At 50.2% G+C, this 25,077-nt stretch overlaps 1 protein-coding gene across 5 annotated transcripts in view; it reads right to left on the minus strand.

Annotated features, from left to right (window-relative positions):
* Positions 1 to 406: 406 nt before the first annotated feature.
* ECE1 (endothelin converting enzyme 1) overlaps positions 407 to 25,077 on the minus strand; it is a 131,780-nt gene continuing 107,109 nt past the window's right edge. For 4 of the 5 annotated variants that reach the window (XM_030537452.1, XM_030537453.1, XM_030537454.1 and 1 more), the window contains 6 exons: positions 24,757 to 24,860; positions 9,746 to 9,856; positions 8,372 to 8,439; positions 7,029 to 7,219; positions 5,225 to 5,320; positions 407 to 4,184 (listed from right to left, as the gene is read on the minus strand). In XM_030537452.1, coding sequence (XP_030393312.1) covers positions 4,008 to 4,184; positions 5,225 to 5,320; positions 7,029 to 7,219; positions 8,372 to 8,439; positions 9,746 to 9,856; positions 24,757 to 24,860 — 747 coding nt within the window. In that variant the 3' untranslated portion in view covers positions 407 to 4,007. The remainder of the gene's footprint in view (positions 4,185 to 5,224; positions 5,321 to 7,028; positions 7,220 to 8,371; positions 8,440 to 9,745; positions 9,857 to 24,756; positions 24,861 to 25,077) is intronic. The other variant, XM_030537455.1, reaches the window with a different exon arrangement.

Below are 25,077 nucleotides of genomic sequence, written 5' to 3' on the forward strand. Positions count from 1 at the left end.
AGCCAGGGCCCGCTCTACAGTTTTTGCTGCCCCAAACAGTGTGCCAAATTGCCGCGGCGGGCAAGGGGGGCAGTCCCTGTGCCCTTAGGGTGGCAGGCGCATTTCCACGGTGGTGGCAATTCGGCGGCAGCTTCTATGTTTAGCTGAAGCGCCCCGCACAGCTAAACATAGACGCTGCCGCAGAACTGCCGCCACTGCCTAAATGCGCCTGCAACCCTAAGGGCACACGGACTCCCCCCCCGCCCACTGCAGTAATTTGGCACGCTGCTTGGGGGTAAAACAACAGGGACTGCCGCCCTTTGTGGATTGCCACCCCAAGCACCAGCTTGGAATGCTGGTGCCTGGAGCCAGCCCTGTGACAGCAGGACTCAGAGCAGCTATAAAAGAGACAGACAACGCCTCAAACCCAATAACAAGTATTTTATTTCAATTACAATAAGCGCCACAATGAAGTTTGAAAAAAGTTACAAAAATCCCTCCTTTAGCATATAAATACTAAAAATCCTTCCCTTTGTCTAAAATATGATGGTGCCCCTTGCTGGAGGAAATGAGGCTGGCACACATTTCTGTCAGGGTTTCCTGTTAAAATTTAGGATAGAATATTGAAAAGCCCATAGTCTCTACAGACTCTTTCCAGGCCAGCTCCCTTGATCTCTTGGAAGCATAGACTGAAGGGACTGGCTTCCTTCGCTCCAACGGATGCTGTACTCTGAAAGCTCACAGTCCTGATCTCCCTGGTCCCTTTCTGCTCTTTGAGTTGACAGCACATCTTGAAGCGATCACCGGGTTCCTATAGTCCAGTAACCAATCCTAGATTGGTTTAACTGTGAGACTGGGCTACCTCTGGGAGGAGCACGTAGGGTTAACATGACAGACAAAAGAAGAAAGTATCCTAAGGCTGGCACTGGATGAGATGCTAGGACTCTGCCTAACAAACCTGCTGTGTGAAAGGCCTCAAGCCACCTAGTGAGCCACAAAGCTCTCTACCTGCGGTAGTTTGCTTAGGAAAATTGTCCTTGCTCTGCACTGGAGGCTGTGAGGAAAGAGTGGGAGAGACATGGAAAGAAATTCCCCTAGCAATGCAGAACAGCCACATGCAAAGCTGGACAACTGACCTGGCCACGGTGCCCAAGCCCATAGGCTCACATGCAGAGAGCACGTAGTGTTGTGGCAATCCTGTGGCTAGGAGACTGCCAAGCAGGAATTTAACAGAAGCCCATAGGGTGGGCCTGAAATGGGGCCCTGGCTTTTAGGGAAGAGGCAGGGACACAGCAGGAGTTATTCTGCATTCATTATCTGAAATCTGGACAAATGCACTGCCTAGGAGCTGACGAGGCTCTTCATAGCTAAGCCTACTCTTGGTTGCTCATGGCCTGCCCCTCACACTGAACAAAATGCGTACGGTGGGTTCTTGGTTGCCTCTATCAGGCCACAGGCTTCTAGGCTCATTTCCATACTTGAAAGAATCTGCCCCAGCAAGACCATCAGATCTGTGCCTCTGCCCATTCAGAATGACTCTTCCAGCCCCTGCCAGGTCTCCGTTTAGAAGGCGGGTGGGGACTAGCTCTTCCCTCTCCCAAACAACTGAGAGACATCCAGCCTCTACAGCCCTACAATGTGCTTAGCCTTTCCCAGCTCGCAGGGCACGGGGTTCTCTTGCATGTAGCAATGACCATGGTGAGCTTGGCTAATACCTGCAACACAGTAAGTAAGCCAACCTGTGATCCAACCTTCTTGGCATCAGAATCAATAGAGTACCCTAGATCCACAGTGCTCACACCAATGGCTCCTTTCCAATGTCTTGCTTACAGAAAAGGAGGCATTTCAACTTGGAAGAGTCCAAGGAAGTGGCAATGAATGGGACTGGGTGTCAATAAGAAGAAAGGGAGCAAGATGAAGTCAGAGAGACTTGAACAAACTGCTTTCCCTGGGGGCCATGGCACCAAGAGCTCCCCCGTCGCCTTCCTGCCTTCCATAGCTCTTGGTGGTTTAATGCTTTTTAGGTTCCCTTTTCCCCATCCAAGACTGGGATTTGTGTAGATCTGAGCCTGGAAATGTGGGCTGAACTCCATGCTGGAGCAAATGTGCATATACCCAGGCTGTTGTGCCAGTCCAGAGGGAAGAGGCTACTTTCACAGGTGGAACTGAACATTTGTAAGGCCCTGGAAGGGCTCTAGACTGGGTTTGTTATTGGGCACTACCTAGGGTGGTGCATAGCCAATATCCACCCCCTTTCTGAGGTTACTGATTCCCACCCTTTTAAACTACGGATTGCCACTGTGCACAGCAGAGGTAGGACTGGCAGTCTATCAGGCAATCGAGGGAGGGGTGGGTGGGAGATATTTGTGGCTGGGATGGTAGAGGAATGCCCAATAAATCACCATATTCCACATGATCTCCTCCAGCCCAGGGACCACGAGGCCCTGTGGTTACACATATCCCCTTATGGAGCTCCTCAGAGGGAATGCTAGCAGTATTGCTAAATAACTGGTCAGCTGCTTACACAGGAGAGAGGCTTCAGACTTCACACGTTTGTGAGCTGTCTGAACAGAGCCGTTTCCCCAGCCTGCCAGTTTTACAACAAAACCCAAGGTGACTTACACTTGTGCCTGACCCAAACTATACTATGCAAGGCAGATTTCAGCAATAACAACCATGACATAAAGAGGGTTGGTCTATGCTTGGGCTGTTCTAAAGCAGTAAGACAAAGACAGCTCATAATTTAAGTGTCACAAACTGTCTTGGGAAGGTCTGTGTACCAGCTGGACTTAATAATCTAGTGCAGCCGGCTGCCTTCCTCTTCCTTTGTATACAGAAGTTAAAGATGGCCCAAGTAGGTTTAAAATTACAATGCAGCTTTCACTATACCCAAGTACAGCTGCCAGGAGGCAGGTTAGATGGTGGTTGGGATCCCAGTGTATCCCAGTCACAGTGTGCTGCTCTTAGCTTGCTGTAGGGTGCAGGAGAAAAGAGAGGAAAGACCTTGTCATCAATTCAAGACAGATGGAAGGTTTATAGAATGAACGAATCTCTCTTTGGTTTCCTGTTCTTCCACTCTGAAAACTGTTCTGAGAGACTTTCTGTAATGGACCTTGTACATCAGCAGAGCTCAATATGGTTTCCAAGACCTGCAAAAAAAGCTCTAGTGATATGGTCAGGGCCTGTCACCCAACCATAAATGCACGCACTTCTCTCAAGGCACTTACCCTCAGTCTCCTACTGCCACTCAATTCCAGCTAGCTACAGTTGGCTATTGCCATCCTGGCTCTGAACAGATCTTCCAGCTATGCACTGGACCAGTGTCCACAACAGACTAGAGGGACAGTTCTTCAATCTTGTTAGCGATCCCAGGGATTCAATAAGAATCCTGGTCTCCAGGGCTGCAAAGCTAATTTGTTGCCTCAGTGACACCCTTCAGTCTCCTGTGTTTCGGTGGAATGGTCTCTACTGACATTCTCATATCTAATTGCACTACTTTAAGTAATAAATATACTAATCCTTTTGCTTAAAAAAAAAAAAGGCTTTTAAATGCATTTTCCCTGAACTTTTCCAGTGTATTTCACAATGTTCAAAAAATATTTTCCAAAAAATATATTTTTGAAAAAAAAAAAAAAAAAAGCATATTTAGATACACAGTCAAACCAGTTATCACTTTTATCTGTGGGTCTCCCTTTATCAATTAGAAAAAGTCTTCAAGCCTGTGACAGGGCAGGGGCTTAACTGTGTATGTGTAAATATGGGTCAGTGCAGACACATGCATATGTACACATACCTTATGCAAGGTTTAAAAAAAAGACATTTCACAAGTGAGTGAGATTAAGAAAAGTTTTCACAGTGGATCGAATCTCAGATGATACCTAGGGCTCAGGGATCTGTTCCTGCTGAGAGTTTTACAGTTCGTTGAAAGAAGAAACTGCCCTTTGAGCAGAGAGCCTGGGAAATTCAATTCTTGAAGAAGGAACAATAAGCCAAAAGTTAATTTCCACTATTTCCTGGTCCTTTTCCTTTCACCAAACTTCACACTTCTTCTGGGGGTTCATAGGGGAGCCAGGAGGACAGTGGAAGTGCTCAGAGAACTCTTTGGAATTGGAGACGGTACCAATGACTCGGAAACGCGATGGACTGTGGGGGTCAGTGATGAGTCCTTCGTGGGAGCTCTCTGGGGTGCGAACTGAACACCAGACCTGCAAATGCAAGGCAACAGGAGTTAGCTCAAGGGCTTCATTATAGCTGAAAAATGTCTCTCTCCCAGCTATCATGACATATGGAAATCACAGATCTTCTTAGGAGTTGTTTATTACAGGAAACAACAACTATGGATACAAACAAGTTTCCACGCAGCTTGAGTTCCAACTTGGTCTCCCTTGTTTACCAGCAGCCACACACTGGATCCATACATTACACACACATCTGGAGGATGAACAGCATATTGCAAGTAACCTTATCATTACACCAGCAAAGGGGCCTCTCCCAGAGACTTCTGTAACCTGAAGTTGTTCTATCTGGAGGAGTGTATATCTTACTTTGCTGCAAAATGAGCATTAGACTTGTCAAAATGCATCAGACAGCTGCCTTGTCAAGTCTGTTATCTTGCCTCCTACCTGATCTTTATAGGAAGGTAAGCTTTCCTCATTGACTGTAATGTATCTCTCTCTTCACAATACATCAACACTCATATTTGCTGCACTCCTCTGCCACTTGAGGGGTCAGGAATCAGGGCCTGCAGCAGAGCCAGCCTCTGGGCAACCTAATGAGTGCAGCTGACCTATATGCCACCTGACTGGTTGGAAAAGTCAGCAGACTGGCTCTTAAGCCTAACAGTAGCAGCAGTTCAGTGGTTGCTCAAAGCACTGGCCCATGACTAAGATAGATCCTACCTTGCTCCAGACCTGCTCCTTCCTTCCCTGACTCCAGGTAATCCAGTTTTGACTCTCAGCTTTGGTTCCTGACTCCTGCTCTGACACTAGGCTCTGGCCTCTGGTTCATGATTCCTACTATGACCACTAGGTCTGACTGTCCACATCCCAGTCACTGATATGGGGACTCAGTTCAGGAAAAGGAATGCCCTAGAACTTCAAAGGGAGTTTGGGAGGAGGTGAAGATCAGAGGGGCACTGCTGTAAATTGCATTCCCATTAACCCAGTAGCTGAAGCCACTGCTATTCCCCAGCTCACACAGTGCACCTGGAGACAGAACAAAGGATTGAGGGATGGCAGAGACTCACCTGGGCGAATCCCACAAAGAAGAGCTGGTTGTTGGAGAGGCCAAGCGTTGGCAAAGCCTCCTCATTCCCATTCTTCTTCACCCAATTTTGATAAGCCTGCAGGCAGGAGAGAACAGATGCTATCCTGCATCAGCAGAGGGACATAGTGGATGGAGTTAAAGGATCAGAGACACTCTCACTGCCTTGTGGGGGTACGAAATGCTGGTCCAGCTAGCCAGGGGGGCATTAACCCTTAAGGGACTACACCAGTCCAGTCTCCACGGCACATGCTGGCAGGGAGGGAAATGTCAGCATTGCAAGAATCTCCCCCTGTGCCCACTTTCCATTTGGTCACCGAAAGCCAGAAAAAAATCTTGGTCACAGAAATCCAGAAAAAAATCTAAGACAGCCCTAGGGGCTGTGAAGGGAAGAGAAAGCACAAAATAAACTTCCCACTAGAGCTGAGCAAATAATTGCCTTTGGTTCAGGTGCTGAAATGAAAAATCTAAAACAAAAATCATTTCAGGTTGAATGAAATGTTTCATTAAACTCAAAACAACTTTCCCCCCGAATTTTTTGTTGTGGCTAGTTGGGGGGGGGGCCGGAGCGGCGTCAGGGTTTCTGACGCCCTAGGCGGATGGCCATTTCGCCACCCCCCACGGCCCCGGTGGACTTACCGCAGTCATGCCGGCGGATGGTCCGCTGCTGGAAAGGCTCCGGTGGAGCTGCCGCAGGGATGCCGGTAGGCGGTCCGCTGGTCTAAAGGCTCCGGTGGACCTGCCGCAGGCATGACTGCGGTAAGTCCACCAGAGTCTTTACACCAGCGCACCGTCCGCTGAAGTGACTGCGGCAGCTCCACCGGAGCCTTTGCAGCAGCGGACCGTCTGCCGGCATCACTGCGGTAAGTCCACTGGACCTGCGTGCCGCCCCCTCCGGCAAAATAGCGCCCCCCCAAAATTCTGGCACCCTAGGCCATTGCCTAGGTTGCCTAAATGGTAGCGCTGGCCCTGGGGAGGTTATTTACCTTTAAAAAAACAAAACCAAAAATCTAGCTCAATTTCCACATGAAGCATTATTTTGAAAGCAGAAGTCAAACTGCTTTGTTTAGAAAACATTGAAATGAACCGATCTGACTCTTTCATTTGTTTTCAGCTGAAACCATTTGCCAAATTTGAACTGAATTTGTGAATAATTTTGGTTGACCCAAAACTATTTTTTGGCAAATAAACGATTAATCCTAAAAGTTTTCCCTAGCTCTATCCTTGACATCCAGGATTACATATGGCTTACAGGAAACAAATCAGAATGGGGATCCACTGAGGGAGTGTGACCTGTCAGAGCTGCGCAGGGAGAAACTTGTATCCACTCAAGGCAGACTCATCACCTCCTACCATATTTGCTACATATGCCATTGAAAATGGGAGGATCTGGACAGGAATTAAAGCCTCTTCCAGTTAAAATGGCCAGGTTCTTCCCTTCCTTGAATCTCCTACAAAAGCCCTCTCTTGCACATCCACCCTCTATGGGTAACAGATTGTCAGGTCTACAATTTCCTGGTCCAAGGACAGCAGATCCCAAATCCAAGGATCACCTGAAGACTTATATATGGTTAGGGCCCACCCCTTCCTCAGAGAGGACACTGCATAGAAAAAGGGCTCAGAATTTTACATTTCCTTAGAGAAATTCACCTTGCCATCACTGTATAACCAGGAATGTCTCTCCAGCTATAGCATCAGGGGAAAGTCTAAGACTAGAAAAGGATCCCCACAGCCATGACTGCAATGAGAGATACCAGACGAAGCCTGTGCCTGTACTAGACTCCTACCCGATACGCAGCTTTGAGGCCCCCATTGTCGGCAATGTTCTCTCCCAGAGTGTGTTTGCCATTCACTGCTTCGCCGTTCACGGTGTAGTTGCTGTACTGTTCCACTATGCACTCAGTCTGCTGCTTGAAGGCCTCCACTGAGGAGTTCTTCCACCAAGGGCGCAGATTCCCGTCTTTATCATACTCCCGCCCTGCAGAGGAGCAGACCAAGCAAAACACTGGAATTAGAAGATACTTCATCTGAGACGGCCTTAGGCAGAACCAAGCCTGTGTGTGTGAAGTAGGGGTTCTTAGATATTTAGAGCACACAATCTGTGGGCTTGGAGATGCAGTGAGCATATTGGCAATGGCATGGCCTCTTAAGAGAGAGGAGGGGCGAGTTCTGAGACTTCCTGAACTTACTAATCTTTATTTTATTGCATCACCATAAATCCCACAGGAAGAGATTGCAAACAGCAACCGATCATCACAAAATGCTTTTGGTGTTAGTAAGATACCCCCTTGTGTCAGAGTGCAGGGTGCAAACAGGTGAGCCTGCACTCTGATCACTTGAATAGTAATTTGTTCCCCAGGAGGAAGCTGATGGGAGTAATTACTCAATCAGGCTGCTTGGCTGAGCCAAATCCTCATCAGCCCTGGGCTGATAAGAGGCGGTACAGCAAGGAAGTGCAGGAGGAAGGAAGGAAGTGGAGAGGGATGAACAAGGCTAGTTGAGCCTGCCCAGACAGAGGTTTGGAACAAGGAGTCCTTGGTGACCCTCAGGCCCTGGTGAGAGGGCCAAAAGCCAGTTGACTATTATAAACAGGCTGTTGCACAAGGACTGTTGTGAAATTGGTGCAGAGAACACAAAATAAAAAGGCACAGTGAAGGCACAATCAAAGGAGTCTGTGTAGTTTCTGTGGGGAGAAGGTATGAGAGGGATCACACCTCGTGACACCGACTGTCCCATTTTAAAGCCCTCACCATTAATGAGCCATATGTAGGTTTCCTCATTCTGGCAGAAGAGCAGCAAAGAAAAACTCCTCTTGCCTTCTTTCAGCCAGTTAGATTTTTCCACCTCAGAGACTGGGCAGAGTCTCAGATGTCAAACATATTTAGACATTCTGGGCCAGATTTGTACCTGGTGTAGCTCAATGCAGGTCACTGGAGTTACATGAGGGATGGCTCTGGCCCATTCTCACAAGATCCACTTTGAGAAGGGCTCTTTGATACAGAGGGCCACCACAGTTTAATTTTGACTCCTGGCACTGGGAGCCTTTCAATGAAGAGGAAAACAGAGCTCCATCAGGAAGAGGAAGATGGAGAGAAAGCAACAGGAAGTAAGGTGTCTTCAGGCTGCCCACCTTGGTCATCAAAGGCATGAGTCAGCTCATGGCCCACGACGACGCCAATGCCGCCAAAGTTCAGTGCCCTGCGTGAGAGGGACAAAGAGTTTAGGATTCGTGCTTCACTACGGCCATTGCCTACTAATGTCTGCGCATATGCCCTTTGACCCTACCTACCAGAGCACTAAGGCAGGGGAATTGGACTAGGAGGCAGCTTTCATTTGGACTATGTAGAGCTGCTCCTCCCTACCTCACTTTTTTGCTATTCTTGCCTTGGCTTCCCCCTGTGGACAGAAAGAAGCCTAAGGAGACACAGCCCCATGCATGTTGAAATTGTCACGTCTTCCTATTAATGCCAATTACAAAATGAATCTGCTGCACTGCCAACCTCCATTAAACAGCACTATGGTGTTTTCTGCAAAGGACTGAAGTGCAGAGGGAAATCTGAACGTATTTTTAAAAAGCACCCTTCATGTTCCACCGGGGGCTGCAGATGGTACCAGCAATGGGACTTAGGAGAAGTTATGAAATGTAGTTGATTACAGAGCCCCTCAGGCTGTTGGACACCCAGACACAAGGATAAATGTACTGTAGATTCTCTAGGCCCCAAATGAGCCACTTTGCAGCTAGCCAGGCATGTTATTTCCATGTTACCATTAGATACAAGACTGTATGAACCCATAATGTTGCATGTCTACCAGATGCCAGCATAGAAGTACTAAGTAAGTGAAGGTGTGGCCTCCTCCAGACTGGGAATCTCTGGGGATAGTGCCTCTCCTCAGTTTTTCTGGGTTTCCCTCCATGTTGCACAGACCTGCCACTAGACCACTAGCTTCTACTAGTCTGTCCTACAGTCCCGTCTGTCTAGGCAGTCCAATGGACCTGGCCAGAGAGATGCCTTTTCTGATAATGGGGAGGGCGGCACAAAATGGGGAGGGGTCAAAAATGGTTGCAAGTCCTTTATTGTCTTCTTAGGCAAGCGGCCTGACAAGATGGGGAACATTAGACTAACTCCGGGGGAAAGCTCCAGATCCTGTGCTGAAAGAGCACACGTCCACTGTCCCCGGCAAAGCTGGCACCTCTGTGTGCACTGGCATCAAGATCCATGGAGTCTCCTAGCGTGAGTCTGGCAGAGCTGATGCAATTTCTCTGAGCTCCAGCATTCCTCCCCTGGCTGTTTTCCAGCCCCCAGCTCAGGACAGGACCCTCCTTAGCTACTGACGGTTGTAGACTAGGATACAGAGGTGTGTGAAGCACCCACCATCTTCCAGCCAGGCTGCTGCCATCATAGAGTCCCCGCTCCCCATCCCCCTCCAGCTTAGGGGAGCAGGGTGGAGTGGGGGAAGAACACCGGGAGAGGAGGGCAGCAGATGAGCAAGAGGATGTTCATACTTGGGGGAAGTGCGGGTGTAAAAAGGAGCCTGCAGGATCCCGGCTGGGAACACGATCTCGTTCTTGGTGGGGGAATAGTAGGCATTCACTGTTGGAGGGGTCATACTCCACCTGCAGGAGACAAAGGGGATTGTCATTACAGCCAGGCTGGAAGGTGCATACCCCCCCACCACTCACACACACACTGGCACAAGGCACAGGTATTTCCTGGCCTCCCCCATGGTCCCCTGAAGCTTCCTAGGACACCTAGCAACTACAGGAATATATATGGTGATCAGGGCCACGGGCAAGGACTGCAGCATTCACTGCCACAGACCAGGGAACAGGTCAGAGACAAAGAACCACTGAGTCTTCAGCCACAGAAGAAAGCTGCAGCAATACAGATGACTGAAGAAAGTGTAATACTCCTACTGTCCACGAGAGGGAACCAGAGCACTAAAGTGTTTTGACCAGATGGGGATACAGATGTAAGTCAGCCACATAACACACACCTCCCTCCTTGTATAACACTTGGGTGGGGAGGTCCGAGCAGGGAGTTCCTTGCTGGGCATGTCCTTGTCCATTCACTTCTTTTGAGAAAGCAGGACACATATTTACAAAACATTGTAAAGCTTCTGGGGCAGGGACAGTCTTTGCAAAGACTATGTAGGCACATGGTGAAGAAGGTTACTCAGTAAATGAGGTTCTTCGAGGTGTGTGTCCCTGTGGGTGCTCCACTCTAGGTGACGGTGCGTCCCAGTGCCGTCCATCGGAGATTTTGCTAGCAGTGTCTGGTCGGTGTGCAGAAGCTGTCTTGTGGCGGCATTGACGCCTCTTCTGCAAGCACATGCCCTGACCCTCTCAGTTCCTTTTCTACCGTGGAGCAGTTGATTCTTACTCCAAAGTAGAGAGGAGGAGAGTGGGTAGTGGAGCACCTACAGGGATACACATCTTGAAGAACCTCAGTTATTGCACAAGGTAAGAACCTCTTCTTCATCAAGTGGTGTCCCTGTGAGTGCTCCACTTCAAGTGAATGTAGAGCAATGCCCTCATGCGGATAGAACGGGCTTCGGAGTTGATTGTGTAGCTGCTGGTAGGACTGTGCAGCCTAATTTAGCATCTGCTCTGGAGCTAAGCATGATTGTGTAATGATCGGTGAAAGCGTGTTCGGATGCCCACGTAGCTGCTCTGCATATGTCAAGGATGGGCACGTTGTGCATGAATGCTGTAGAAGTTGCTACAGACCTCGTCAAGTGTGTTTGGATGCCTGTTGGGCTTCAGTGTTGCATAAGGAGTAGCACAAGTGAATGCAGTTTGATATCCACTTCAATAGTCTTTGTGTTGATATAGCTGCGCCTTTCAACCTTTCCGTTGTTAATATAAATAATCTGGGGGATTTATGAAAGGTCTTTGTCCTGTGTAGCTAAAAGCCCAGGGCATGGCAGACATCTAATGTGTGTAATGCCGCCTCTTGTGGGTTGTTGTGTGGTTTAGGATGGAAAGTGGGTAAGTGAATTGGTTGGTTAAGGTGGAATGAGGATGATATTCTGGGTATGAATTTTGGGTGAGTTCTCAGAGCCACTTTGTCCTTGTGGAATATTGTGTATGGGGGGTGAGCCATGAGCACCGCAATCTCGCTCACTCTTCATGCTGATGTGATGGCATAGAGCAAGATGCTAAAGGTTCGAATGATTTTCAGGTTAAGCATTTGAGCACTAGGTTTAAGTCCCATGGCGGAGTGGGTTCACAGATGTCCAGATACATGTTTTGTGGGCCTGTTATAAATCTCTTTGTAATCGGGTGGGTGAATACTGAGGTCCCTTCTATCTGTTGGTGGAAGGCAGTTATTGCCACGAGGCAGACCTCTATCAAGTCTGTAGCCAGTCCTGATTTCTTTAACGACAGTAGGTACTCCAGGATCAATGGGAGTGGGGCCTGGTTTGCTGATATTTGTTTGTTTTGGCATCAAATGGAAAAATCTCTTACATTTTTGGAGGTAAGTATGTTGTGTGTTTTGTTTCCTGCTGTTAATCGGTACTTCTTGTACTTGATCCAAACAGGTTAATTCAGCCACTCGGAGCCACGAAGAAGCCACGCTCTCAGATGAAGTTTCCCTAGATCAGAATGGAGGACTTGTCTGTTGTCCTGTGAGAGGAGATCATATCGTGGAGGGATACTGAATGGCGTGCACATCACCATGCAATTCAGGTAAGGGAACCAAGACTGTCTGGGTCATGCTGGCACTATGAGGATTATCTTGGCTCTGCCAGTTTGTGTTTTGTGTATGACTCTGGAGATTAGAGGAATTGGAAGGAAAGCATTTAGTTCAGGGACGTTCCATTTTATCAGGAACTCATCTCCCGGTGATTGCGCTCCCTGTCCTGCTTGTTTCTTATGAGTGGAAGGAAGTGGTAGCATGCATTGCAGACCACACATAGTTCTAGTGGGTTTATGTGAAGGTGTGTCTCTGTTGGTGACCATTTGCCCTCGGCAACGTATTGTTTCAGGTGGGCCCCCCATCCTATCAGAGAGGCATCTGTTGTGATTTGAACCGATGGTGTTCTCTGTTGGAAAGGTATGCCTGAGCACAAGTTTGATGTGTTTGTCCATCAGTGCAATGACTGAATCACCTCTGCGGTGGGTGTGATTCTCTTGTTTAGGCTGTGCCTTCGTGGTATGTAGACTGTATTCAGTCATCTTTGTAGGCACCACATATGTAGCCTGGTGTGCTTGACCAAGAACATGATGGCTGCCATGTGTCTGAGTAGTTCTAAGCAGGTGTGTGCATGCACTCATGGGCTGAGCAAGACCACCAATATAAGGGAGGTCATAGTTGTAAAGCAGGGCTCTGGAAGGGATGCTCTGGCCGTGAGTGAGTCCAGGGGAGCACCTATGAATTCCAGTTGTTGTACTGGAGTGAGGGTGAATTTCTTTTTGTTGATTTGTAGCCCCAGGTAGTGAAAGAGGGAGATGGTTAACTGAACACCTCTTTCTGTTTCTGTCATTGTGGAGCCCTTGATTAGGCAGTCTTCTAAGTAAGGGAATATGAGTATCCCTTGTCTGTGCAGGTGCGCTGCTACTACCGCCAGTGTTTTGGAGGACACTCTCAGTGCTGTCAATAGGCCGAATGGTAGCACGCTGTATTGGAAGTGTTCTTTTCCTACTGTGAACCTTATGAAACGTCTATGAGCCGGGTGGATTGTAATGTGAAAGTATGCATCTTGTAGGTTGAGGGCTGAGAACCAGTCCCCTTTTTCCAGTGGAGGGATGATTGAGTTCAGGGTGACCATTTTGAATAATAGAATCATAGACTTTAAGTTCAGAAGGGACCATTATGATCATCTAGTCTGACCTCCAGCACAATGCAGGCCACAGAATCTCACCCACCCACTCCTGTATCAAATATGTGTCTGAGCCATTGAAGTCCTCAAATCGTGGTTTAAAGACTTCAAGATGCAGAGAATCTTCCAGCAAGTGACCCATGCCCCACGCTGCAGAGGAAGGCGAAAAACCTTCAGGGCTTCTGCCAATCTGCCCTAGAGGAAAATTCCTTCCCGACCGCAGATATGGCAATCAGCTAAACCCTGAGCATGTGGGCAAGACTCACCAGCCAGACACCTAGAAAAGAATTCTCTGTAGTAACTCAGATCCCATCCCATCTAACATCCCCTCAGAAGCCATTGTGCATATTTACTGCTAGTAGTCAAAGATGAATTAATTGCCAAAATTAGGCTATCCCATCATACCATCCCCTCCATAAACTTATCAAGCTTAGTCTTGAAGCCAGATATGACTTTTGCCCCCACTATTCCCCTTGGAAGGCTGTTCCAGAACTTCACTTCTCTGATAGTTAGAGAATCTGTGGGCATGGACAAATTTGTTGGGTTTTCTTAGGTCTAAGATGGGGTCTCCACCCCCCATTTTTCTTTTGAGTCAGAAAGTAATGGGAATAAAATCCCTTTCCTCTGTGTTGTATTGGGACTAGTTCCATCGCACCAATTTGCAGAAGATGATGCACCTCTTGTCTCAATAGATGCTTGTGAGAAGGGTCCCTGAAGAGGGATGGGGAAGGGAGTGGGTAGCTAGGATAGATGTAAAAGGGATGGTATATATAGCCCATTAAAATTAGTTCTAAAACCCACTGATCAGATGTGATCGAGGCCCAGTTTGTGTAAAATGGCCTGAGTCAGTGCCCAAAGATTTGAGTGTTGTCTGCCCACACTGGTGTTATGGGGAGGTTGTGCAGACCCTTGACCAATACTCCAAAATTGCAGTTTGTTTGGTGGTGGCTGAGACACTGAGTTCTGGGGTTGGTTCTGTTGGCAACTTTGTGATCTATTTCTTTGTCCCCTTGCTTTGAATGCTCTCTGCTGTTGCTGAGATGTGTTGTCTCAATTTCTGTTGTATAGCTGATAATGTTGTCTCCTGTTTGGATTGTGTATGGCCCTAAAGTTCTGAGGGTCACCCTGGAGTCTTTCATGGAGCGGGGAACTTTGTTGGTTTTGGCCAAAAATAGTGTGTCTCTGTTGAAGGGAAAGTCTTCCACTTTGTGTTGCAGTTCTCTGGGGATTCCTGATGAATGTAGCCATGATGCACTGTGCATTACAATGGCTATTGCCATCGTGTTGAGGATGGCCTGTAGTGCTGTCCTGGAGATAAGCTGGCCTTCATTCACGATGGCCTGGAATTGTTCTCTTTTCCCCTCAGGTATATCCTGGGTGAATTTTGTGAATTTGTTATAATTGTCATGATCATAGTTTGCCAGTAGTGCGGTGTCATTTACAATGTGGATTTGTAGTGTGGCTGATGTATACACTTTTTGGCCTAGAAGATCCAGTCTCTTCCATTCTTTGTCTTTAGGAGTGAATTTATGTTGTTTGTTTCTTTGATTTACTGCGTCCATCACTAAAGAGTTTGGTGGTGGGTACGGAAATAGGAATTCCATCCCTTTATTTGGCACATGGTATTTCTTATCCATGCGCTTGTTGGTTGGTGGGATGGAGGCCAGTGTTTGCCACACTACATCTGCCAGGTCCAGGAGGGCATCATTGATGGGGATGGAGGAAGCTGATGTACGGAGTATTTTCAAGAGTTGGTGTTGTGTCTCCTGTACTTCTTTTAGAGGGATGTGCCACTTGCCTGGAAGTGCTTGAATTCGTCAGAGGCCGCTGTAGTTGTGATTATAACTGCTTCATCTGGAGAGGATGAGGAACTGTGTTCTGGAGGCTCACCATGTTCTGATGTGTCATCTCTTTCTTCTTCCCCTTCCTCTGTGGCTTCAGAGAGTTTTGGTATTGAAGTGGGTGCTGATGTTATGGTTTTTCTGTGTGTGGAATTGTGCCCTAAAAGCTCTTGGAATTGTCCCCTAAAAGCTGCCCATGGGTCCCATTGTAGCTGCAATGGCATGGGTGGGCATATCTATAAGTGAATCAGCCATGGTGGTAGACCCTTATTTGGGTCTGATTTTCTTTCGTATTTGGTCGCTGTTGGGGAAGAATGGCCAGAAAAGAAGATAGCTTCCTCTTCTTCCTCTTCGTCGCTTGAAAATGGTGGTGCAATGGGTGAGTGGGCTGGCCTGGTGCCGTAGGTACTGACAAATCCGGGGTGCCGAGCAGAGGAGAGCTCAGTGCAGTTGCAATCTGAGTTGTTTTGGTTTGTTCAGCAGATATCAGTGCCACTGTATGCGGTGCCGCCACCTTCAGCACCAATTGCTGCTGTGTGGCCTTTCTCGGCACTGTGGCGTCTTGATTAGGTTGTTCTATGCTCTGTGGCGGTGGCGGAGGGGGTGCCATAGTTTGAGGCATGAGTTGCAGTGCCGTTCCCTTCACTGGGGTAGATGGTGCTTCTACACTACTAAAAACTATATCTACTTAAATCCAAGCTTAAACTAACTATTAACACTGTAAGTACTATCCTAAATATCTAAAATCTAATTTTTTTTGTTATAGGTAGGGACATTGCTAATGGACTCCATCTCAAGCCGAGGATGATTGAGAAGGAACTAAGGGGGTCAGTGCATGCGCATGCCAGAAGAAGCATCAGTGCTGCCATGAGACAGCTACTGTGCTCGCATGTCGCCTGACCAGACACTGCTAGGACAATGTCCGATTGACGGCGCCAGGACGCACCACCACCTGAAGTGGAGTACCCATAGGGACACCACTCGATGAAGAAGAGAGACCTCAGCTGAGTTCCCAAGGCTCTGAGGGGTGTAAATCAGACCTTAGCATTATGCTCGATTTTTGCAGTCTGGAGAAGAGAGGTATTCTAGAGCAGGCGTTCTCAAACTGGGGGTCGGGACCCCTCAGGGGGTCACAAGGTTATTACCTAGGGGGTCGTGAGCTGTCAGCCTCCATCCCAAACCCCACTTTGTTTCCAGCATTTATAATGGTGTTAAATACATGAAGAAGTGTTTTTAATTTAAAAGGGGGGTCGCACACAGAGGCTTGCTATGTGAAAGGGGTAACCAGTACAAATGTTTGAGAAAAGACGGTTACTCACCTTTGTAACTGTTGTTCTTCGAGATGTGTTGCTCATATCCATTCCAGTTAGGTGTACGCGCCGCGCGTGCACATTCGTCGGAAAACTTTTACCCTAGCAACTCAGTGGGCCGGCAGGTCGCCCCCTAGAGTGGCGCCACCATGGCGCTCCATATATACTCCTGCCGGCCCACCCGCTCCTCAGTTCCTTCTTGCCGGCTACTCCGACAGTGGGGAAGGAGGGCGGGTGCGGAATGGATATGAGCAACACATCTCGAAGAACAACAGTTACAAAGGTGAGTAACCGTCTTTTCTTCTTCGAGTGATTGCTCATATCCATTCCAGTTAGGTGAATCCCAAGCCTTACAAAGGCGGTGGGGTCGGAGTGAAATGTGGCAGAATAAAACTGCTGAGCCAGAGGCTACAGCCTCTCTTGACTGTTGAACCAGGGCATACTGCGAAGCCAAGGTAGGGACCGAGGACCAATGGAGCTTCGCGACAGATCTCGTGGTTAGAAACACGAGCCAGCAAGGCGGCAGATGAAGTCTGAGCCCTGGTAGAATGCATGGTGATGTGGCTTGGGGAAATATGAGCCAAATCATAGCAAGTGGGGATGTCCGCCATCACCCCAGATGAGATCCTCTGAGAGGAAAACAAGCAAGCCCTCCCTTTGGCCCGCTACCGGGACAGAGCTGGGGCACCTTAGGAAATGGTTCTGTCAGCACAATATAATGCGAGCACTCCACAGATGTCCAAGGAGTGCAACGGTTGTGCCCATTGCGTTGAACTGTGGGTAACATGAAAAGCCGAAACCACCTTAGGGAGGAAAGCCGGGTGCGGTCATAATTGCACCTTGTCTTTGCGAAACCTAGTGTATGGCGGAACCCCCGTAAGAGCTCTGATCTCCGAGACCGTCTGGCCAAGACTAGGTTGAGGTCCCAGGTTGGGGCTGGGCGGCGCACCCGAGGGTGCAAGCGCTCCAAGCCCTTGAGGGACCTCGAACCCATAGAGCGTGAGAACACTGAACGTCCAGCTTAGCCTGCTGGAAGGTAGAGATGGCTGCTGAGTGTATCCTCAGCGCTGATACCGCCAGGTCCTGCCGCTGAAGGCCAGAGGCAGGCCAAATAGAGGGGATTGAGACCTCAGCAGGAGCAAGATCGAGCGAATTGCAGCTGTAAAAGAAACGATTCCACCTGGCCCGGTACGTTGACCAGGTGGAAGGCTGCCTGTCACCCCGACTCAGGTACGCAGCAGCCACCGTGAGGTGAAGAGGCTGCAGGTCCGAGTGACGAAGCCTGTCGTTGCCCTGAGTGATGAGGTCTGGGCTGACAGGCCGAGCAACGTGGTATGTCAGTGCTGCCTGGACCATTCGGGAGTGATCATGATGATGCACGCTCTGCCCCTGCGGAGTTTGAGCAGGACCTAATGAACCAGTGGGAACAGTGGGAAGGCATAATGCAGTTGGCCTTTCCACGGCATCAGGAATGCGTCCAAGATCGATTCCGAGGAGAGACCTTGGAAGGAGCAGAACACCTGGCATTTCCTGCTCTCACGGTGAGCGAACAGGTCTGTGTGAGGAAACATCTCCACTTCCGGAAAGTGGGACGCCTCACATGGGGCAGAGTGATCACTCGTAAGGCAGGAAAGACCTGCTGAGGCAAAGAGTTAAGACGTTCCAAACGCCTGGGAGAAAGGACGTCGCCAGCTTCATCGAGTGGGCCATGCAAAAGACCCGGAAATGGATGGCCTCCTGACAAAAAAGGGGGGAGGACTATGTCCCCCTTGAATACTTATGAAGCACCTGGCCGTTGTGTTGGCTGTAAACACCGAGATACAACGGCCTCGCAGCTGCCGCTGGAACCCCTGGCATGCCAGGTGGACTACTCTCATTTTTGGGGCATTGATGAGGAATGCCAGCTCCCTAGAAGACCAAAGGCCTTAAGCTCAGAGGTGACCATGAGCACTCGAGCAGAGAGATGAGGCGTCCGCCGTCAGGGGCAGTGAGGGCTGGGGCGGATGAAAACGCATCCCGGTCCACACCAAGGAGGGAGTTAGCCACCACTCTAGGGAGCCTAAGGCGTTCGAGGGAACGGTGACTACCATGACCATTGGCTCCCTGTCCAAGCGGTACGCCGAGGTGGGCCGGACTTGGAGAGGATGGAGGCGGAGCTCGGCGTGTTTGGTTACAAACTTGCGGGCAACTATGGACCCAGGAGACTGAGACAAGAACGAGCTGAGGTCGTTGGGAAAGCCTTCAGACCTCAGATGATTGTTGCCATCACCTAAAATCGCAGTTGTGATAAGCAGGCTCCGGCTAGGTAGGAGACCAGGATAGCCCCTAGGGAGCCCAACCTCTGCGTGGGAACCAGAGTGGATTGCTCTATAATAAACAGCAGGCCTTGACCTGTGAATAAGACCGTGACGATGCCCACGCGCTGAGTGGTTTGTGTCTCAGAGTCTCCTCGGATAAGCGAATCGTCCAGATACGGAAAAACGCATATCCGACATTAGCGACGGTAGGCGGCGACTATGGCCGTAAACCGGGAGTATTGACTGTTGGCTATAAAGCGGAGGCATCTCCCGTGCGGAGGGAAGATGGCATTGTGAAAGTACGCGTCCTTCATATCCAGGGCGGCACAGTAGCCCCCAGGAGGCAAGGATGGAATAATGGTTCCCAGGGATACCATGCAGAACTCCAACCTTATCCTAACCCGGTTGAGTCCGTGCAGGACCAAGAAGGTCTGAGACCTGTGTTCGAGTGGGGGACTAGGGCATAACAGGAGTAAAACCCCTTACCCCTTTCGTCCGCTGAAGGGGGACAGGGCTGGAGCAAATTAAAGGTGGTACCTATGCTCCATCGTGCGCAGGACCCAGCGATCTGAAAGTAATTGGGGCCGTGCCAAGAGAAAGCGGGATCGGGATCCCGTCCTGCGACTGGTACACCGCCCTCAGGTGAACCTTGGAAGGTCCGTCTTTGGTCCCAGTGGTAATTGCGAGGGACCTTGACTTTGGCTCTTTTGGGGGTCCTGACGTTCGTCTGCGACCACCTTGGCCTTGCCGTTTGCCAGAGATCTGCCTCTGGCTAAGCACAGAGTATGGCGGCTGGGGCCAGAAAGGCCTGCGTTTGGTCGCTGGCGTATACATGCTGAGACGCATTAGGACCCTATTGCCCACCAGACTTCGCAGTCTGGGGCTGTCTCTGCCGCGAAGATGCCTTTACCAACAAGGGGTAAATCCTGAATGGCATACCGCAGCTCCGGCCGGAGGTTTAAAACCTGAAGCCATGAAATGCACCTCACGGCGACACTCAAGGTCAGAGTGCTGGCCGCAGAGTCTGCTGCGTCCAACGAGGCCTGGAGGGACGCTCTGGGAACCTTCTTTCCCCCCGTCCTCCAAGACGGCAGCGAACTCCAGGTGGAAGTTTTGAGGGAGAAACTCCTTCACTCAGGTGCTATAATTATCGCAGCTAAGCAAGGCTTGTTGCTTTGCTACCCCGAGCTGAAGGGCCCCTGCAGAGTACACCTGGCGGCCAAGCCTGTTCATTCGCCAAGCCTCTTTCTGCTTCGGGGCTGGCGCCCGCTGGCCATCATATCAGGATCGTGGTCCTGAGCATAAAATCTGCGCATATGGGATGACACGTATGCGTGTCCGGACGGCCATGGAGGTACTAAAAGAAGGCACAGGCAGAGTCTCTGACTCACTCGGACCTTGCCCAACTCGGCACCGGGGACCGGCATCGGGAGGCGTATCGGTACCTGGAACGAGATCCAGACCCGCAACCAGAACGGGGTCGGGGGGTCGACCGAGATCTCGAGGCTCGGAGAAGGGCTACAGGAGTCAAGGTACCTGCCCCGGTGCCAGAGGTCGGAACGGTGCCAATAGCGGGTCGGCGAACGGGATACCGACCGGTGCAGCGAGTGTGACCAGTACCGAGGAAAACAGCACCGGGACTGCCACTGGTGTCCGGCGTGCCGACAGGACTTGGAGTGTCTGCGGGACCGTGATCATGAACGGTGCCGCTCTGCTGTGCTGACAGGGGACAGTCCCTTGAAGAGACTGTATTACCCGTACCGGCGGTGCCCGGGTCAGGCAGCACTGACTCTGTCATGGCGCTGAGAGCCCTCGCCGTTGGTAACATCTCCGGCGTGAAGGGAACAGCAGGCTCAACCACAGTGCGTACTGGGGAGCTGTCAGGCACCGGATTCGACGGCCCTCGTGGGACCGGGATCCACGGTACCGAGGTCATCAGAGCTTCGGTAGGTGTCGGTGCCGGGCGATCCGAGTTAGATAAGCTGTCTGGCTGCGGTGCCGTCAGCACTGAAGCAGCGGGAGAAATACGCTCAACCACGGCGCGTGCCGGGGAGCCGTCGGGCACCGGATTCGATAGCCCTTGTGGGACTGGAATCGACGGTGCCGATGTTGTCGGTGCCTCAGAGGCGTCGGTGCCGGGCAATCCGACTTAGACTAGCCCTCTGGCTGCGGTGCCGTTGGCATGGAAGCAGCCGGAGCAGGAGCTCAACCACGGCGCGTGCCGGGGAGCCGTCAGGCACCGGATTCTACGGCCCTTGCGGGACCGGGATCGATGGTGCCGACGTCATCGGTGCCGCAGCAGGTGTCGGTGCCGGGCGATCCGACTTAGACTAGCCCTCTGGCTGCGGTGCCGTTGGCACGGAAGCAGCCGGAGCATTAGCTCTACCACGGCGCGTGCCGGGGAGCCGTCAGGCACCGGATTCTACGGCCCTTGCGGGACCGGGGATCGACGGTGCCGACGTCATCGGTGCCGCAGCAGGTGTCGGTGCCGGGCGATCCGACGTAGACGAGCTCTCTGGCTGCGGTGCCGTTGGCACGGAAGCAGCAGGAGCAGTAGCTCGACCACGGCGCGTGCCGGGGAGCCGTCAGGCACCGGATTCTACGGCCCTTGTGGGACCGGGATCGACGGTGCCGACGTCATCGGTGCCGCAGCAGGTGCCGGTGCCGGGCAATCCGACTTAGACGAGCCCTCTGGCTGCGGTGCCGCTGGCACGGAAGCAGCAGGAGCAATACGCTCAACCACGGCGCGTGCCGGGGAGCCGTCAGGCACCGGATTCTACGGCCCTTGTGGGACCGGGATCGACGCTGACGACGTCATCGGTGCCGTAGCAGGTGTCGGCGCCGGGCGATCCGACTTAGACGAGCTCTCTGGCTGCGGTGCCGCTGGCACGGAAGCAGCAGGAGCAGTAGCTCAACCACGGCGTGTGCCGGGGAGCCGTCAGGCACCGGATTCTACGGCCCTCGTGGGACCGGGATCGACGGTGCCAACGTCGTCGGTGCCGGGCGAGCCATCTTAGACGAGCTCTCTAGCTGTGGTGCAGTTGGCACAGAAGCAGCAGGAGCAGTAAGCTCTACCACGGCGCGAGCCGGGGAGCTGCCAGGCACCGGATTCCGTGGTCCTGGGGGACTGGAATCGACGGAGCCGAAGTCATCGGTGCCTCTGCAGGTGTCGGTGCCGGGTAACGCAACTTAGGCGAGCTCTCTGGCTGCGATGCAGGTGGCACGGAAGCAGCGGGAGCAGGGGGCTCAACCACGGCGCGTGCCGGGGAGCCGCCAGGCACCAGCAGGAATCGTAGGCTCTCTCGACCTCGGAAGAAGGGAGCGGTGCCGAGTCGACATCGGTGCCGGCGACGGTCGGTGCCGAAAGGCCTTGGTAGTACCGGCGGGGTCCGGTGCCGAGGAGGCGCTTCTGCCCGCCGCTTGAACATCGCTCGGCGCCCAAGGTGGAGGGGTAAGTGAAAGTCCCGCACCTTTTTGTTCTCGGCTTAAAAGCCTTGCAAATGGGGCACTTATCTGTCAAGTGTGATTCACTGAGGCACTTCAAACAGGAGTCATGTAGATCTCTCTTCGGCCGCGGCTTCTGGCAGGCCGGGCCCCTTTTAAAACCCGGTGAGCCATGCATGGCTCCGGCACTGGGCTCATGGAAGGGGCTACTTCCTGAACCCCGCTAACTAAACTAACCATGTTAGCAAAGAAAAACACGTATAACCATACAAATATATATATAAAAGGGTTATAACTGCATAATTATATACGAGAAAACGAGTAGCTAGGGAAGTGGAGGTCAGCTAAGCCGCGCTCCACTGTTCCAACGACCGACACGGGCGGTAAGAAGGAACTGAGGAGCGGGTGGGCCGGCAGGAGTATATATGGAGCGCCATGGTGGCGCCACTCTAGGGGGCGACCTGCCGGCCCACTGAGTTGCTAGGGTAAAAGTTTTCCGACGAATGTGCACGCGCGGCGCGTACACCTAACTGGAATGGATATGAGCAATCACTCGAAGAAGAACCACTGTTCTAGAGGCTGCTCGGACCTCTGTGCACCATTGGGGTGAAGAGCTGTTTGTTAGTAGTATCAATAGCAGCCCACGGGAGAGAAGAAGTACTCCTAGGTGTTCCAGTTAGCAAATGGACCAACTATACTAAATGGATTCTTTGCTTCAGTCTTCACAGCTGAGGATGTTAGGGAGATTCCCAAACCTGAGCTGGCTTTTGTAGATGACAAATCTGAGGAACTGTCACAGACTGAAGTGTCACTAGAGGAGGTTTTGGAATTAATTGATAAACTCAACATTAACAAGTCACCGGGACCAGATGGCATTCACCCAAGAGTTCTGAAAGAACTCAAATGTGAAGTTGCGGAACTATTAACTAAGGTCTGTAACCTGTCCTTTAAATCGGCTTCTGTACCCAATGACTGGAAGTTAGCTAATGTAACACCAATATTTAAAAAGGGCTCTAGAGGTGATCCCAGCAATTACAGACGGTAAGTCTAACGTCGGTACCGGGCAAATTAGTCAAAACAATAGTTAAGAATAAAATTGTCAGACACATAGAAAAACATAAACTGTTGAGCAATAGTCAACATGGTTTCTGTAAAGGGAAATCGTGTCTTACTAACGTATTAGAGTTCTTCGAAGGAGTCAACAAACATGTGGAAAAGGGGGATCCAGTGGACATAGTGTACTTAGAGTTCCAGAAAGCCTTTCACAAGGTCCCTCACCAAAGGCTCTTATGTAAATTAAGCTGTCATGGGATAAAAGAGAAGGTCCTTTCGTGGATTCAGAACTGGTTAAAAGACAGGGAACAAAGGGTAGGAATTAATGGTAAATTCTCAGAATGGAGAGGGGTAACTAGTGGTGTTCCCCAAGAGTCAGTCCTAGGACCAATTCAATTCAATTTATTCATAAATGATCTGGAGAAAGGGGTAAACAGTGAGGTGGCAAAGTTTGCAGATGATACTAAACTATTCAAGATAGTTAAGGCCAAAGCAGATTGTGAAGAACTTCAAAAAGATCTCACAAAACTAAGTGATTGGGCAACAAAATGGCAAATGAAATTTAATGTGGATAAATGTAAAGTAATGCACACTGGAAAAAATAACCCCAACTATATATATAATATGATGGAGGCTAATTTAGCTACAACGAGTCAGGAAAAAGATCTTGGCGTCATCGTGGATAGTTCTCTGAAGATGTCCACGTAGTGCGCAGAGGCGGTCAAAAAAGCAAACAGGATGTTAGGAATCATTAAAAAGGGGATAGAGAATAAGACTGAGAATATATTATTGCCCTTATATAAATCCATGGTACGCCCACATCTCGAATACTGTGTACAGATGTGGTCTCCTCACCTCAAAAAAGATATTCTAGCACTAGAAAAGATTCAGAAAAGGGCAACTAAAATGATTAGGGGTTTGGAAAGGGTCCCATATGAGGAAAGATTAAAGAGGCTAGGCCTCTTGAGCTTGGAAAAGAGGAGACTAAGGGGGGATATGATAGAGGTCTATAAAATCATGAGTGATGTGGAGAAAGTGGATAAGGAAAAGTTATTTACTTATTCCCATAATACAAGAACTAGGGGTCACCAAATGAAATTAATAGGTAGCAGGTTTAAAACAAATAAAAGGAAGTTCTTCTTCACACAGCGCACAATCAACTTGTGGAACTCCTTACCTGAGAAGGTTGTGAAAGCTGGGACTATAATGATGTTTGAAAGAGAACTGGATAAATTCATGGTGGCTAAGCCCATAAATGGCTATTAGCCAGGAAGGGTAAAGAATGGTGTCCCTAGCCTCTTTTCATCAGAGGATGGAGATGTATGGCAAGAGAGAGATCACATGATCATTGCCTGTTAGCTTTACTCCCTCTGGGGCACCTGGCATTGGCCACTGTTGGCAGACAGATACTGGGCTAGATGGACCTTTGGTCTGACCCAGTACGGCCATTCTTATGTTCTTATACATGTGTTCTGAGCACAACCTCTGAAAATATGGAAAGGAATGGATTTTTGTTTTGGTATCAGCGGTTCTGGAACTGGACACCATAGAGATTTTAGTCTCTAGATCAATGTGCTGTAGCGTCGTTATGGAAGAAGCCAGACCTAGTTACTGGTCAAACTGTGGCTGAGTTATACAGCACTGGGTTCCCAGGTTGTGTAAATGTGTTGAAGCTAATTGTATAATCTCGGGCAGAGGAGACTCCCCCCACCCCTAGCAGGGAAAATCAGGGCAGGGAGGACTTACTGGTCCCGATTTGGAGGTTTCCGGAGTTGGTCAGCAGCCACTCGGGCAGAGAAGTTATAAAATTGCATGACGTTCTCGAAGTACAGACTGGAGACAGCTTCATACTGCAAAACCCAAACCCATCAGTCCTGGAGAAACAGCCATCAGCATGACCCGAGACCAGTATCCCCTGTTGCTACTATCTGCAACCCTGCAGCTGTCTGGCTTGGGGCTCACACAGTGCCCATCGCTACAGTATTTGAGTGCATTGCAGAGTGGCATCTGTACCTTGCATACAGGTCTCAAAGGTTTGCAATGGGCAGCTGTTCTTCTGTCTCTAGG

This window comes from Gopherus evgoodei, chromosome 18 (genome assembly GCF_007399415.2).
Source record: "Gopherus evgoodei ecotype Sinaloan lineage chromosome 18, rGopEvg1_v1.p, whole genome shotgun sequence".
NCBI classification, from domain to species: Eukaryota; Metazoa; Chordata; order Testudines; family Testudinidae; genus Gopherus; species Gopherus evgoodei.